Source organism: Pinus tabuliformis, chromosome 5_1 (genome assembly GCF_031772625.1).
Source record: "Pinus tabuliformis cultivar Carrire ecotype Pingquan chromosome 5_1, CPIR1, whole genome shotgun sequence".
NCBI classification, from domain to species: Eukaryota; Viridiplantae; Streptophyta; class Pinopsida; order Pinales; family Pinaceae; genus Pinus; species Pinus tabuliformis.
The window spans coordinates 294,288,725-294,303,503 of record NC_142305.1 but is presented as its reverse complement, the minus strand read 5'-3'; the positions used below and the strand labels follow the sequence as shown (position 1 = coordinate 294,303,503).

General features: G+C 36.0%; 1 protein-coding gene across 1 annotated transcript; it reads left to right on the top strand.

Annotated features, from left to right (window-relative positions):
* Positions 1–5,144: 5,144 nt before the first annotated feature.
* Positions 5,145–5,540, top strand: LOC149164507 (uncharacterized). Its single transcript, XM_089429504.1, has one exon. It carries the CDS (start codon positions 5,145–5,147, stop codon positions 5,538–5,540), a length of 396 nt encoding a protein of 131 aa, XP_089285630.1.
* Positions 5,541–14,779: the final 9,239 nt, after the last annotated feature.

Below are 14,779 nucleotides of genomic sequence, written 5' to 3'. Positions count from 1 at the left end.
ATCGGCACGGCACTATGTCTTGTGAATAATGTTTTAACACTCCGGTCCGATGCGATATCGCATATCGGCAATCGGTACAATTCTACGCATTTTCATAAGACGTTTATATCCTTTCCCCGATGCGATATCGCTATCGGCATTCGCTAAAAGCAATTGATACACATTCAGGGGTTATGTTCGCGCGCCGAATGCGATATCGCAATCGGCGTTCGCTAAAGAACTTTCCCAAGTGATAACGCCACACACACACTTCCGATGCGATATGATGACGCTTAATGATGACCTCAGTTCCAAAAGGTGATTATTTCAAAGCATTAAAGTTATATTTAAAATCGATTTGACAAAATCACAGATTTCAAAATGCCGTTAAGTAAAGGGATAAGGTAATGCATGCGTATTTAAAGCTTTGCCCCTTCGAATTAACGAGCAATTACAATTAGACCTTTGAAAAAATCTATTACATGCTTTAAGGGGTCATTCGGTTTAATAACTTAAGTAATGGTCATTTATGAAGCTGCAGGCCGTAAAATCACCATCATTGCATCTACGGTGCTTTCTCAAATCATTAGATCCGCAGCCTCTTTTAGGAATAATCTCGCCACGCTTCAAATCATATATTTATCCCGTTATGGATTGTCATTGTTATTTCTGTGTTACAATTTCTCTTGCACTTGTGTAGAATTCGACTACTGAGAGAAGTCTGAATATGATGGGAAAGAAGTTCAAGAAGGTGGCAGGTTCTACTGCGACACCTGCCTCAGGCCAAGCTGCTACAGCTTCAAGGAAAGGCTTAATCTCAGATACTACATGCACTGGTCTTACTGGTACTACATGGCAAGGGACATACAATTTGCTAGAAGGAGAACAACCAGAAGCGACAGTAATGGAGGCAAGTGTGGATGAACTAAGAAAGTCTGAGGCAACTCTTAAAGATTTGGCTGATTCTTTTCTGCACAGAATAGCAGCCAGGGAACAAGTCTTGCCTTATACTGATGTGGTACGTTGGGCAATTGAAGAAATTCCTCTCACTAATAGAACCTTCGTTTCTAAGGATGGAAGGATTTTCGGCTCCTTCAAGCCTGACGACTTGAGACGAATGTATCATTTGCCCAATCCCGAGCAAGTCTATAACAGAGCATTTGTGGAGAAATTCGCCAGAGAGAATGAATCACCAGCCGAACCTCTCCGAGATTGGAGGCAAAATCCAGCAAAACACAAGCAGGATATGTCGGGTAAGTACTCCAATGCCTCTCTGGCTTCACCTTACTACTATGCTGGAATTATGATGTGTAGATTGTGGGGATTTCATGATTCAGCAAATATCCATGTTGATATGGTTCCCTTAATGGAAGCGGCCGTTAATAGTATAATCATGGATTGGGCCACTATCCTGTCTGATAAGTTGGTCTTAGCTATTCGTGAGTTTAGGGCCAAAACCAGAGTCACTGAGAGAAAAATCCCACCTTTTTATTACTCTGCATACATTATGGATGCCCTTTGTTTTAATTCTGAGTTTCCTGTCCTTGGTTGGAGATGGACAACCCATGACCCAACACCTATTCATTTGTATCATCGTAAATTGTGGAAACCTTCTCACAAAGACCATTTGTACCAAATTTGCAATGGTTTTATGGTTCCCGTTCACTATTCTATTTTTGACAGGCCTATCCCTAGGATTTCCTATGAAGCCTCTTTTGACCTGCCAGCCGTAGCCCATTGGTTCGGCGAAGAATGTTTTTCTTATATCAGAGTTTTTGGAAGCAAGGCCAGGCCACATGTTCTCCCCTTATACATGCCAGACAAATTGCTAGCCCGGGAAATCTCCTATCAGATCATGTCTGAAGGTGTTACCCAAACTCTCAAAGAGGAGAAGAAGAGAGGATGGCCATCGTTTCCTTTAAGAATTGGAGTTTATACGCTGTTAAATTATAAGCATGCAGAAAAGGAAGCAGCAAAACTCCAAATGCTATCTCTAGTTTCTATTCCCAACAGACTCTATGACCCGAAAAAGACTGCTTTCATTGCCTTGGAACAGGCTAAGCTGACAAAGGTTGTTCACCAAGAAGACCAGTTTGACGACCTATTCATGGGTGCTGATTCAATAAGCCAAGTCAAACAACTTGCTGCGATGAGATATGAAGATATGGAATTAACTGAATTTAATAAACTTAGAAAGCAAAGGTTGCAAACTTTGCCTCTAAAGTTATTATCTACAACCCCAACTTCATCCTCAAGCGAGCCTGATCAGCCAGAAATAAATTCACCTCCCGTTACAATTAGAGAACAGGAGGAAAGTCAAAGAAAGCTGCAGGCAGAAAGTCATAGAAGAGAACAAATAGAAAGGCAGCAAAAAGCACAAATTGAACAAGAGCAAAGAAGGCAAAGGGAGATAGAAGAACAGAGACAGAGAGAAATAGAAGAACAGAGGAAACGAGAGGAAGAAGAAAAAATAAGGAAAGAACTGGAAGATAGGCAGAAAAAGGAATTGGAAGAACAGCAACGGAGAGTACAAGAGGAGAAACAGCGGGAGGCAAACGAAGAACAGCAGAGAATTGAAAAAGAAAAAGAACAGAGTAAGCAAATCTCTGTTGATACTGAATTGATTAAGGAATGGAATCAATTTGATTCCATTATAAGTGGTAAAGAAGCCTCTAAAGACTCAGATGCCTTAAAGACTCCCGATACTACTGTTTCTCCGGTTCTTGAAGGAACCAGCGGCCCACCCACATTACAGAACGTTGAAGAAGTTACTCAGAATCCATCTGATCAAGTTGATCTTCAGGTAGAGGAAATTCCTCCTCTAGACATTTTCTACAGCCCCAAGCATAGAGCCGTTGTAAGACGCTCAAGGAAGAGGCGAAGGCTTGATCAACCTTCTGTTTCAAATGAGCAAACAGTCATGGGCAATGTCGTCTGGAAGGGAGAATTAAGTCCCTCTGAAGATTTAACAAAGCTGTCGCAATTTGCGGGAGCTTATTCAGCAGCAACCATTGACAAAGCATCCGAAGTGAGTCTTCTTTTGAAGACTAAAGAGCATGAGGTATATGCATTGCAAGCAGAAGTGATAGAGGCAAAGAATAAGGCGACACAGGCAGAAGAACAATTGCTGGCTCAACAACAAGAGAATCATTTGTTAACCCAGCAAATTGAAAAACTAAGGATAGACCAAAGTGACATTAAAGCACGAGAATTGGCAGAGGCATTATCACAGTTGGAGGCATCAAATGAGCTGTTAATGAAATCAAAAGAGGATCAAATAGTTCAGCTCTCAGCACAGCTTGAAGGTATCAAAGGTGCCAAGAGTATTGAAGATTTCAGAGCAGAGGCAACTCTGATAAATGGCGCTTTGATATCTCAGATCAGACTTTTGTGCCAACAGCTAGTTGAAGCTGAGTCACTTTGTGATATATCTACAGCAGTATGTGGGCAAATCGAGAAAGCCAGGACTAACTTGGATCAGGTCGAAGATGAAATAATAGAATATATTGAATGGCAAGATACTCCAGAAGGGCAAGCTGCTAATTTAGCCCGAATTAGTGAAACATACAAGAACATACTTTTCATGGAATGGGAAACACAGGTAATGAAGGCAGAGAGGGCAGCATCCAGGTGCAAAACAATTTCCAAAAACATGATCAATATAGTCAATGATACATTGTATCTGGCTAACATGATTTCACAATGCACACCTGGAAACATAACAACCGCGAATATGCTGGAGCACAAGAATTATCTTAAGCTGGAAGAACAAGGGCGGTTAATCGCTGGAGTGAATACCTTGACCTCCGATGCATACTGGCTTTTCCTGATTAAACCGCATTCTCAAAGGTCGGCTCTTAACTGCCTAACCGACGCTCTCCGATACCTGATCGCCGATTTCCAAGATGCCACATATGATGCACAGCTGACTTCTCGCCTCAATACTCCACCAGAAGTAGAGCCAATGCTGGCGATATGTCAGCGAAAGAGTAAAGGCAAAGAGACAGCTGACTGAAGCATCGTCGCCGACTGCCAAATCACCCAAATGCAAAATGATATTTGTTGATGCCGATTTCTTAGTTTTCAGTTTTTAGATATTTAGTAGTTAGATTAGCATAGTATTTATAGACCCTTTCATTGTTTTGGAAAGGGTCGTAAAATTTTGTAAAAGACTAAAAGGCTGAAGTTTGCACTATTGTGCTTCGGTCTATATTCTTTTTGAAACTCGACCACTGGTCCTTAATTTTACTTGGAATGCTGTTTAAGTAAATTGTGCACTATTGTCGTTTGCTTGGAATGCTTTCTGGTTGGAAGGAAGGACTGCGACATAGCGATTAATATATTGGATTGATCAAACAGCTTGCATGGTACTATTATCTGTATCTGTTCTCTTTTCAGTTATATGAATTGCTGTGTTATTACTTTGCTATTATTGAATACATGTATGTAATACAACAACAAGTCTGCATTTCATATCACTATTGAATGTTTTGTGATTTGTTATCTTTCACTCATGTATGTATCAATGATATAAATGACTGAGTGCAGTAATTCGCTATTATAGCTCTGCGTAACTATTTACGCAGAGCAATCTCAAATGATTAAACATCTATGCTTGTTGTTAGTGTCATCTATATGCCTGTCATTAAGCATAGTTTATCAAACGCTGTACTGTCTGAATTGATAAGTCCCGGGATTAGCTTATAGTTTTTGTATTTCTTTTATAGTTTAGTTATTTGTTTATTATCATTTCATATCTTAAATCATCCATCCATCCCGTTATCTTATAATCTTTTGGAAACTGGTCCCGTTATCCCCAGTCGGAGCCACTATTCCAAACGGAAAAGGAGCTGCACTAAGTTCCGGACCGGGTGGTTTCCCCGATGTTGTTGCAACGAATTTCGGGGCATCAACACTCCCCAAGGCATGATTCCATGGAAGTCTAGAATTCTCCAGAAACATGGGGCATTTCTTAGAAGATGCTTTTAAACTTAGTGGAAGCATTTGCAAATCGGATGAAAAATGGGCAAGAAACCCTTCAACAGATTGTTCTTCTGCCTACCCCACTACCACCATCAATGCCAACATGTATAGATGAAAAGGAAATATTTCAGGACTTGAGAGCTCATAAAAGTTCAATCACTATCACCCCAAGTTCTGCTAATATGAGATCTTATTTCCGTAGAGAAGAAGTTCTTCGATACTCTGTTCCTGACAGGGCCTTCTCTTACACTGTTGTAGATGGGCGTAAGGCAGTTTTTGCTCCACTGAGGAGATGTGGTGGAAAACCTACCTCAAAGGCTCGGGACCATTTTATGCTGAAGCCTGATAGGACCCCTCATGTGACAATACTATGCCTTGTGAGAGATGCAGTTGCTAGATTTCCTGGGAGCATCAGGATAAGGGCATATGTTTTTACAGTTATCAGGGATTCTCAGTACATTGTAGAAGATGCATCAGATGCACAAGTTAATCAGGTTGTTAGTGGAGCATTGGATCGCCTTCATTATGAGCGTGATCCTTGTGTGCAATTTTATGGAGATAGAAAATTGTGGGTTTAATTACACTCTGAAAGAGTTGAAGAAGATTTTGTCAATAACTATGTGATTCAATTTGATTTTAGTTTTGTACTCTTCGATGTATTATGGAGTACAAAATATCATGGAGAAGTCTTTGATTCTCTTATATTCTCTGAATCATCATCGATAAAAACTCTAGTTGGAAATGATAGAATTCAGTTTTCATAAATAAGAGGTAGTCTGTGAAATATCAATTATGCTACACTGAATTCAAAATCATAGCACATGATTAACATGGAGCCAATCCTATTTTCTATTTCTATCTTTCCACAATGGGACACAATGGGTTGTGTAGAAGCTGTATTCCAAGTTTGGATAAAAATGAAGTTGCACACAAGTTCTTCCACAAATGTTTGTAATAGAGATAGTGTTATGGAGCACCATGATTGCTGCATATGTACAAAATGGTCTCCATCACGAAGCTTTGAATCTATTTCATCATTTAGACGTTATAGGATTGAAGCCCAACTCTGTGACCTTAGCAAGTATTCTCTCTGAATATGCCGATTTATTAGTCCAACAAGTATTCTCTCTGAATATGCCGATTTATTAGTCCCACAAGAAGGTTAGGAAGTCCATGTCTATATAATAAAGAATAGATTGAAGTGGCATTATTTTGTGGGGAATGTACTAATAGATATATACACCAATTGTGGAATTTTCAATATTTCTCACACTGATTTTGAGGGCATGTATCAAAGAGGCATAGTCTCATGGAATTTACTGATGATGGGTTATGTACAAAGTAAGAAGTGTAGTGAGGCCAATAAATTATTCTGTCAAAAGGGTATTGGATGTGGTAAACTCTGATGAGGTCACATTTGCCATCCTTTTATTGATGTGCATTCACACAGCTGCTCTGCAGCATGGCACAAAGACCCACAATTAAAACTAAATTGTATGTTTAGTTAATTTCAACCCAACTTTCCAAACGTAAATTTGATGAGGAAAGGAAATTGCCATTGGAACATTTTACCTTCTCAGTTCTCTTTGGTTTTATATTCCATGATGCACTAGTAGAAAATGGTGAAATTAGTGACTAGGTGACTAAAAAAGTTAGTCACCACAACTTTTCCAAGTGAAATACTACCAAAAATTAGTAATATTAAGAGACCCAACTAAAAATGACTAACATAAATGACTATTTTAGTCACCAGTTAAAATATACGACTAGATAATAAGTAATACTACTAAAAATGACTAACATAAATGACGAAGTTAGTTTAGGAAAAAAATATGACTACCTAACAAAAACTACAATAATATGAATTAGTCATTTATGTTAGTCATTTTAATTGCGTCACTTCAACAATCTAAACTTACAAGTCATAGGGGATTCAAAGGTTGTTTTAGATTGGATGAAAGGTTATACTTCCTTGTACGCTTCTTTATTGGATCAAATGATGATTAAAATTATGGAGCTTATTAGAATCTTTAGGGTCATATCATTTGATCACATTCACAAGGAATCAAATTCAAAGGTTGACAAATTATCGAAAAGGGGAGTGGGCCAACACCTCCTTTTGCAACACGACATGACCACCTATATATGTTGCAACAACCTTTCCAACTTATTTATTTGTTTTCACATATATTTCACATTTCTTCTTCGTCTTGCAAAGTGGTAGTGCTAAGGAGAGGGTATGAACTTTGATCAAAGAATGTTCACTTAGTACCACTACCAAATTTCCTTCATGCAACTTGCATGATGATAAATGGATGACATTTGAATGTTACAAACGTGTAAGTAGTCCACATTCAACTTTGTTGTCTTCATTGTCCTTAGTAACAATGACAAGTTTGAATATTTCCTTTATTTATCATCGCAAACACATAACTCTTTGTTGTCCCAAACATAGTTAATATTGTTGGCGTATGATCTCTTAATTGTGGAATGGTCTCTCGATGATGATAACGAACTCTCAATCTCCAATGCTCATGAATACGATGAATGAATGATCTAATGCCTTACTTGTATAGACAATTTATGATTCATTTTCTATTTTTATTGTACCATTGTATATATTCTTCACTAGCATCTCATGCTATATGGTTAATTGAGCAATATTTATCTTTCATTTTTCAAGTATAATTTGGTTACATGAATAAGCATAGTTGTGTAATCAAAATCATTCGAAATTTGTTAATAATTCAGGGTTTGTTTGACTATTCACACACTTATCCCTAACCTTTATCTTTGAGAGTGAGTAGTGTCAAATCACTAGTCTTCATTAAGGAACTTCCTTTCATTACTCAATGACCTAGCTTAGCTTGATATTTAAGGATCCCCCCCTAGATAAGGATATCCTTCTTGTAGTCTAAAGAGTGAGAGAAGGCCACTAAGGGGATATTGGGTGGCTTGCTTGATGGGTGGGGTCAAGACATTTTTTTTCTATGAGAGTGTTTGATTGGAGATACAGTTTAGAAAATGCTTACAAGAAAATTAGTTTCCTTTATTTCCATCACCTAAACTACTTCCAATAAAATCATGTGCTTTTAATAAAATATAATTTTGATAAATAATTAATTCAATAAAATTAAAAAAAATAAGATTATTATTATTATTTTGTATATGAGAAAATAAACAACTATAGCATGTTTGTACTTAAGGATCGATTCTATTCACTACCACAATCACCTCCAAGTGTACCCACATTTCCTTACACATGGCACAGCGAGCTAATCGAAGTTTAAACCAATAACATCATAAGAAATGCCTTAACAACCCATTCTATCATAAACTAATATACACCATGGGGAAAATTAAAAATAAATTTAAATATTAAAAAAATATAGCCAATTTATTTTATTTGAAAATCAATTTTAACATCTAATTTGAGGAAACTCCCTAAAATAAAATTTAATGTGAAAAATGTTAAGAAAAATAAAGTTGGAGTAAATTATTAAAATAAAAATAAGTAAAGTGAAATATAAAATTAATAATTATAATTATAATTAATAATTCAATCATATTACTCCTAATTTTTCCAAGTGTAAGAGGCATAAAATCTCTTCATATACAAACCTTTTTTAAAGTGAAAAGAGATTTGATCCCCTCTACCCTTGGTAAATCCAAAATTAAGATCTAAAATTAAGATAGATCCAAGCTATATTTATATCAATTTATGTAATTGAAAGTAAAGAATAATTATTTTAATGAAAAGTTACTTTCAAAAATATTTGTAATTTCCTCAATTTTAAAATAAAACTAGCTTAGTTCCATCTTAACTATTGGTCTATCAAGCGACAAGAGGGATCACATCTCTTGAGGTGCAAGCCTCTTTTTTGAGTGCAAACCTCTTTTTTGAGTGCAAAACTTGAGGAAAGGTTTGTACCTCGAGAGATTTTATCCCTCTCGGTGCTTGATAGATCCAAAGTTAAGATGGATCTAGGTTGGTTTTAGTCATATGCGGCCAAAGAAAATCTAGCGAACATATGATTAATTTTATCAATAATATGTAGATTCATCTAATATTAATATAATCATTTTAAATATGCCAATATATCTCAGATTAATTTGTATATTTTAATTTTAAATTTGCTTAGTTGCCTCAGTTTGTTGTGATGATAATAACTTTAATGATGAAAAATGATGAAATATAAATTTTTAATGTAAATGGACAATGTAATAGTGTTGAATGATAGAAAATGTGAATAATAAGAATATAGTAAATTACAAATAGTCTTCATTGTGGTTAATCTAAAACTATTTTCTTCTATTATTCTTATTGTCACCCTTGTTACTTTTGTCATATTTTCATATTAATTGTCATATTTTCATATCGATTATATGAAAAGGACAGGTTAAACCATAAACCATTTAAATCTTTAGCTCAATCTATTGTAGTAAACATCATTCCTTGTCTCTCCTTCTCTCCAATATTAATAGGTTGAATTACTATAACACAAAAATCAATGTACATTGTCAATAATTTTTTGTGCTTACACTGAAATCAATGCACAATGTTAATCCAATCACTTTAAAATTAATGTACCATCATACATCCAATTGCATCAAAGTAGAAATCAACATTTTCACTGAATATAATGAATCTAATGCAAGCAATTAAATAAGATTAGAAAACAAAATTTACACTAAAATCACTACATCTAATGAAAGAAATCAAATAATATTAGAAATCAACACTTACACTCAAATCAATTCATCTAGTGCACGTAAGAAAATTGGATTAGAAACCAACATCTACACCGAAATTAATGCACCTAGTGCAATTAAGCAAATAGGATTATAAAGCAGCATCTACACTGAAATCAATGCATCTAGTGCAAGCAATCAAATAGGATTAGAAATCACCATCTACATTGAAACCAATGCATATAGTGAAAGAAATCAAATAATATTAGAAAGCACCATCTACACTGAAATCAATGCATCTAGTGCAAGCAATCAAACATTATTAGAAATCAACATCTACATTGAAATCAATGCATCTAGTGCAAGCAATCAAATAGGAGTAGAAATCACCATTTACATTGAAATCAATGCATTTAGTGCAAGCAATCAAATAGGATTATAAATCATCTACATTGAAATTAATGTATTTGGTGAAAGCAATCAAATATCATTAGAAATCAACATCTGCACTAAAATCAATGCATCTCGTGCAAGAAATCAAATTTGATCAGAAATCACCGTCTACACTAAAATCAATGTGTCTAGTGCAAGAAATATTCTTCCCTCCCCCCATATATATCTATATCTCCCTCCATCTCTCCTTATTTTTCACTCTATATCAACCCCCCAAACACACATGCCATTTCACTTAATATCTATCAATCTCTTTGTCCCTCCCTCCATCTCTCCATCTCTCTCTTCTTTCCTCTCTTCACTTTCCATCTATATCTCTATCTCCATTTGCTTCTCTATATCACCGCCAAAACATACACTCTATTTCTTCAATCTATCTACCTATCCCTCCCTCCTCCTCTCCCTGTGTGTGTGTCTCTTCCCCTTCTCTCCCTCTCCCCTGCTTCTATCTCTCTTCCCTAATTATTTCCTCTCTCCCTCTCTCTCCATCCTCTTTATCACTCCCTCTCTCTCTCTCTCCACCTTTCTCTCTATATTTCCTTCTTCTTACCTCCCTCTCTCCCCCTCCAACTCCATCTCTCTTTCCCTCCCTCACTCCACTCTCTCTCTCTCTCTCTCTCTCTCTCTCTTACTCTTCAGCCTCCAACTCTGTTACTATATCCCTCCCTCTCTCCTTCTCTCCCCCATTCTCTCCATGTCTCCTTTGTCTTTATCTCAACCCCAAACATACACACTCTCTCTCCATCTCTCCCTTGTTACTTCCTCTCTCTCAACACTTCTCACTCTCTATGTATTTCTTCTTCCCTCCCTCTCTCCCCCTCCAACTCCATCTCCCTATCCCTCCCTCTCTCCTCCTCTCTCCCTCCCTCTCTCCTCCTCTCTCTCGTACTTCCTCTTTCTCCATTTCTCTCCTACCTCCCTCTCTTCCCCAATCACTCTCTCCCTCTCTCTCTCTCTCTAATCCTCTCTCTAATCCTCTCTCTTACCCCATCACTCTCCTTCTCTCTCTCAAGTATTATCTCTCACTCTCCCTCTCTCTTACTCTCTCTCTTTCTCTCTAACTATGTTACTATATCCCTCCCTCTCTCCTTTTGTATCCTTCTCTCCCCCTTTCTCTCTATCTTTCCTTATTTGTCTCTTTATCTCACCCTAAACATACACTCTTTCTCTCCATCTCTCCCTTGTCACTCCCTCTCTCTTCCACTTCTCACTTTCTATGTCTTTATTCTTCCCTCCCTCTCTCTCCCTCCAACTCAATATCTCTATCCCTCCCTCTCTCCTCCTCTCTCTCATCCTTCCTCTCTCACCCTTTCTCTCCTACATTTATCTCTCTTCCCCCATCTCTCTCTCTCTCTCTACCCTCCAATCCTCTCACTATCTCCCTCCCACTCTCCTCTCTCTTCCCCCTCCATCTTTGTGTCTCCCTCTCCCTCTTTTACCCTTCTCTACCTCTCTCTCTTTTTATTCCTCCTCTCCCCTCTCCTTCAGTTTATCTCCATCTCTCCCATGCCACTCCCCCTATATCTCCACCTCTACAACTTTATGTATTTGTTCTTACCTCGCGTATATATAGAGTTAATATATATCGTGATATATTATAATATAACAAATTTAATATTGGATTAAAACAAAGTTACTATATTTAATAATATCAATATTATGATATATTAATATGAATATTAGATTTAATAATAATAATAATAATAATCTTTTAATATTAATATTATGGTTAATAGTATTTTTTGCATGGTATTAATAATAATTTTGCCCACTGTATTTTTCCCATAGGCTTCACCTAAATAAAACCTAATTTTTGAGTGTTAGTAAGTATAAAGAGGTTTATGGAGCAAATATAAAAAAAAGGTTTTATTTATTTAACATACCTCTTGTTTATTTATATTTTTATTTATTTATCATATTTCTTTTATTTACAATGGTATTTGGCCCATAGACTTGGTATATAATTAGATGTTGGTTTCTAATCTTATTTTATATGTTTTTATTTATTTACCATACATCTCTATACCTCTTTTATATTAATTTATGTATCATACCTCTTTTATAAATATGGTAATTGGCCCATGGTATTAATAATTATGTGTCCCGGAGGATCCACCTAAATAAAACATATTTTTTTAGTTTTCATAAATATAAAAAGGTTAATGGAGTAAAGATAAAAAGAGGTTTTATTTATTTACCATATCTCAAGTTTATTTAATTTTTTTTTATTTACCATACCTTTGGAGTAAATATTAAAAAAAGTCTTATTTATTTACCATACTTCTCATTTATTTATATTTTTATTTATTTACCATAGCTCTTTTTTTTACTATTCGTAAACCTCTTTATATTTTAAATTTATGTTGTCTTTATACATAATAATAATAATTAGATTGATTTTTAAATAGGGCCGACATTAGATTAACAATGTTAAATGTTAAATATTAATGTTTACATTTATGTTTATGTTTACATTTACATTTAAGTTTACATGTTTACGTTTTTACACGAGATCTACCCCATGGGTGCAATAATTATTTTATTTTTAATCTGAAATTATAAATAACTTTGAAAAATACATATAAATAACCAAAAACAATTTTATATTAATTAAAATAAAATAAATTTCAATTAATTGAAAGTTAAAATAATATTATTTGAATGAAAAGTTTCTTTCTATTTTCAAAGAGAGTAAATAGATTTGTAATTATTTTATTTAAACTTTGAATTACAAATAGCTTAATAATTTAATAATTTAAACTGCCGTAAATTTGGGGTTTTGAGTGATTTTGTCCTAAACTATAGGGGTTATAGATAATCTTGCCTTGATAATTGGAAATGTAAAGGCATTGTTTTACATCTGGCACAGTTTCTACCAGGGTAACACCTATCCAAATATCTAGGAGGATAAAACTAATCCAGATTGTGCGGCTGGATTTTTAGTGGATCCATGTGTTTGGTGCCCCTGAAAACTGACATTTCAACCATCAAATTGATTTCAAATTCTGTCGGGATTGAACTAGCGCCAACTAGTTGGGAACTAAAGAAAGAGAGATGCAGTGAGCTGCTCAAACCTAGAAAAAAACTAGTAGGTTTTTAGATTTGAAGGTCCTTGTAATGGAGAAATGGTGGGTGCTTAAGATGTTGGTCAATGGATGCTAAGGTTTCATTGAAATTCGGTCTTTTGAAAAAGTTGAGGAAAACTTCGGATCTGATGCTCGATTACTCTCACATTGTTGTTGAGCTAAATCAAATATTCAGCTTGCAGAATGATTGATCCAATCGTTACACACTATGGCAAAGGTCAACTATCTTGCTTCTTGGCCAATCCAGATTCTGTGCTAGATCTGGTGAGTAACTCTTAACAAAGTGTGAAAAATCATTTCGTAATTAATTTAGATTTTCTAGAGTATTTCCATATTTTTTTTAATTAGATTACGTTTTTCATCTATATCTGTCTGGAATATGATAGTGGATGGTTCCAAACTTAGATTTCACATCTTTTAATTATTTAAATCATGTTTATTTGATTTTTATGGAGCTTCTCAACATTATTTATTTCTCTTGGGAGATCGGATTTTCCATATATGATATGGATTTATACAGGAATGCAACAAATTACAGATATAACCATACATATAGAGATGCAGCAGAAATAATACTTCATTTCATTACTGTAAAAAACTGAAATATGCTTACAAACAGAAATGGAAATAAACTAGCTAGGGCGATGGTAGCTTATCTCTAAGAAGATACGTGGCGGCTACATGCCCCTGAACTGTGTTACAATGAGGCTTGAAGGCCTATTTATTGTTGAGAAACAATGGAAAAATCTAAACATTCAAAAACCTAACCCTAAAAGATGAAATGCCAAACTGTGGGCCCCGTTTGCATAAATTAGTACATCAACTTCTCAGGGTCGTAACTTTGGCATACGAGCTCTGTTTGATGCCCACAATATATCATTAGAAATATCTATCCGAGAACTACAACTTCAAGAAGAGAAACATCAAACCATGGTACCCTATTGCTCCCAATTTTCCCAAAAAACGTCGTCTAGAGCCTTAAAATGGCTCTGAAAGTTCAGAACCTTAAAAACTGGTAAAAATAGTAAACTGTGTTACAATTAAGGAAACTGAAAAGCTGAAAGAAACAATGGTGGGGGTCCAAGTGGACTTGGCGAGTGGCCACCAATATCCACCTGGATCATTCCTCCCCCCTTAGGAAGCAATGGTCCCCATTGTGTTGAGTTCCTCCATGAGATGAGGAAACTTCCGCTGAACTTGGTCCCTGGTGAGCCACTTTCCCTGGTGAAGGAGTTGGCCTGCTTTGACAACTCAATACAGTTGGATATTCTGTTGGCGAGTGTGCTTGATCTGTGTGTCCATGATTCTATCAGTTGCAGCTTGTTCCATGCAATCTGGATTTAACTCTACGGGTCTTAGCTGTTCTGCAATGTTGGATGTGTCTAGCAATTATGGAAAGTATGGCTGAAGGCAGCCCACATTGAACACTGGGTGCAGGCCAAGGAATGGGGGAATACTGAGCTCAAATATATTGTCTCCCATAGTCTTGGTAATGGTGTAAGGACCATATCGGAGTGGTATGAGTTTCTGATAGGCTCCGGTAAGGCGTTCCTTTTGCAAACGCAACCAGACTTTGTCGCCCACCC

Bases quoted from the DNA above. Each gene is read 5' to 3' on its own strand.
- LOC149164507 (XM_089429504.1), top strand. From the start codon at position 5,145: ATGAGATCTTATTTCCGTAGAGAAGAAGTTCTTCGATACTCTGTTCCT.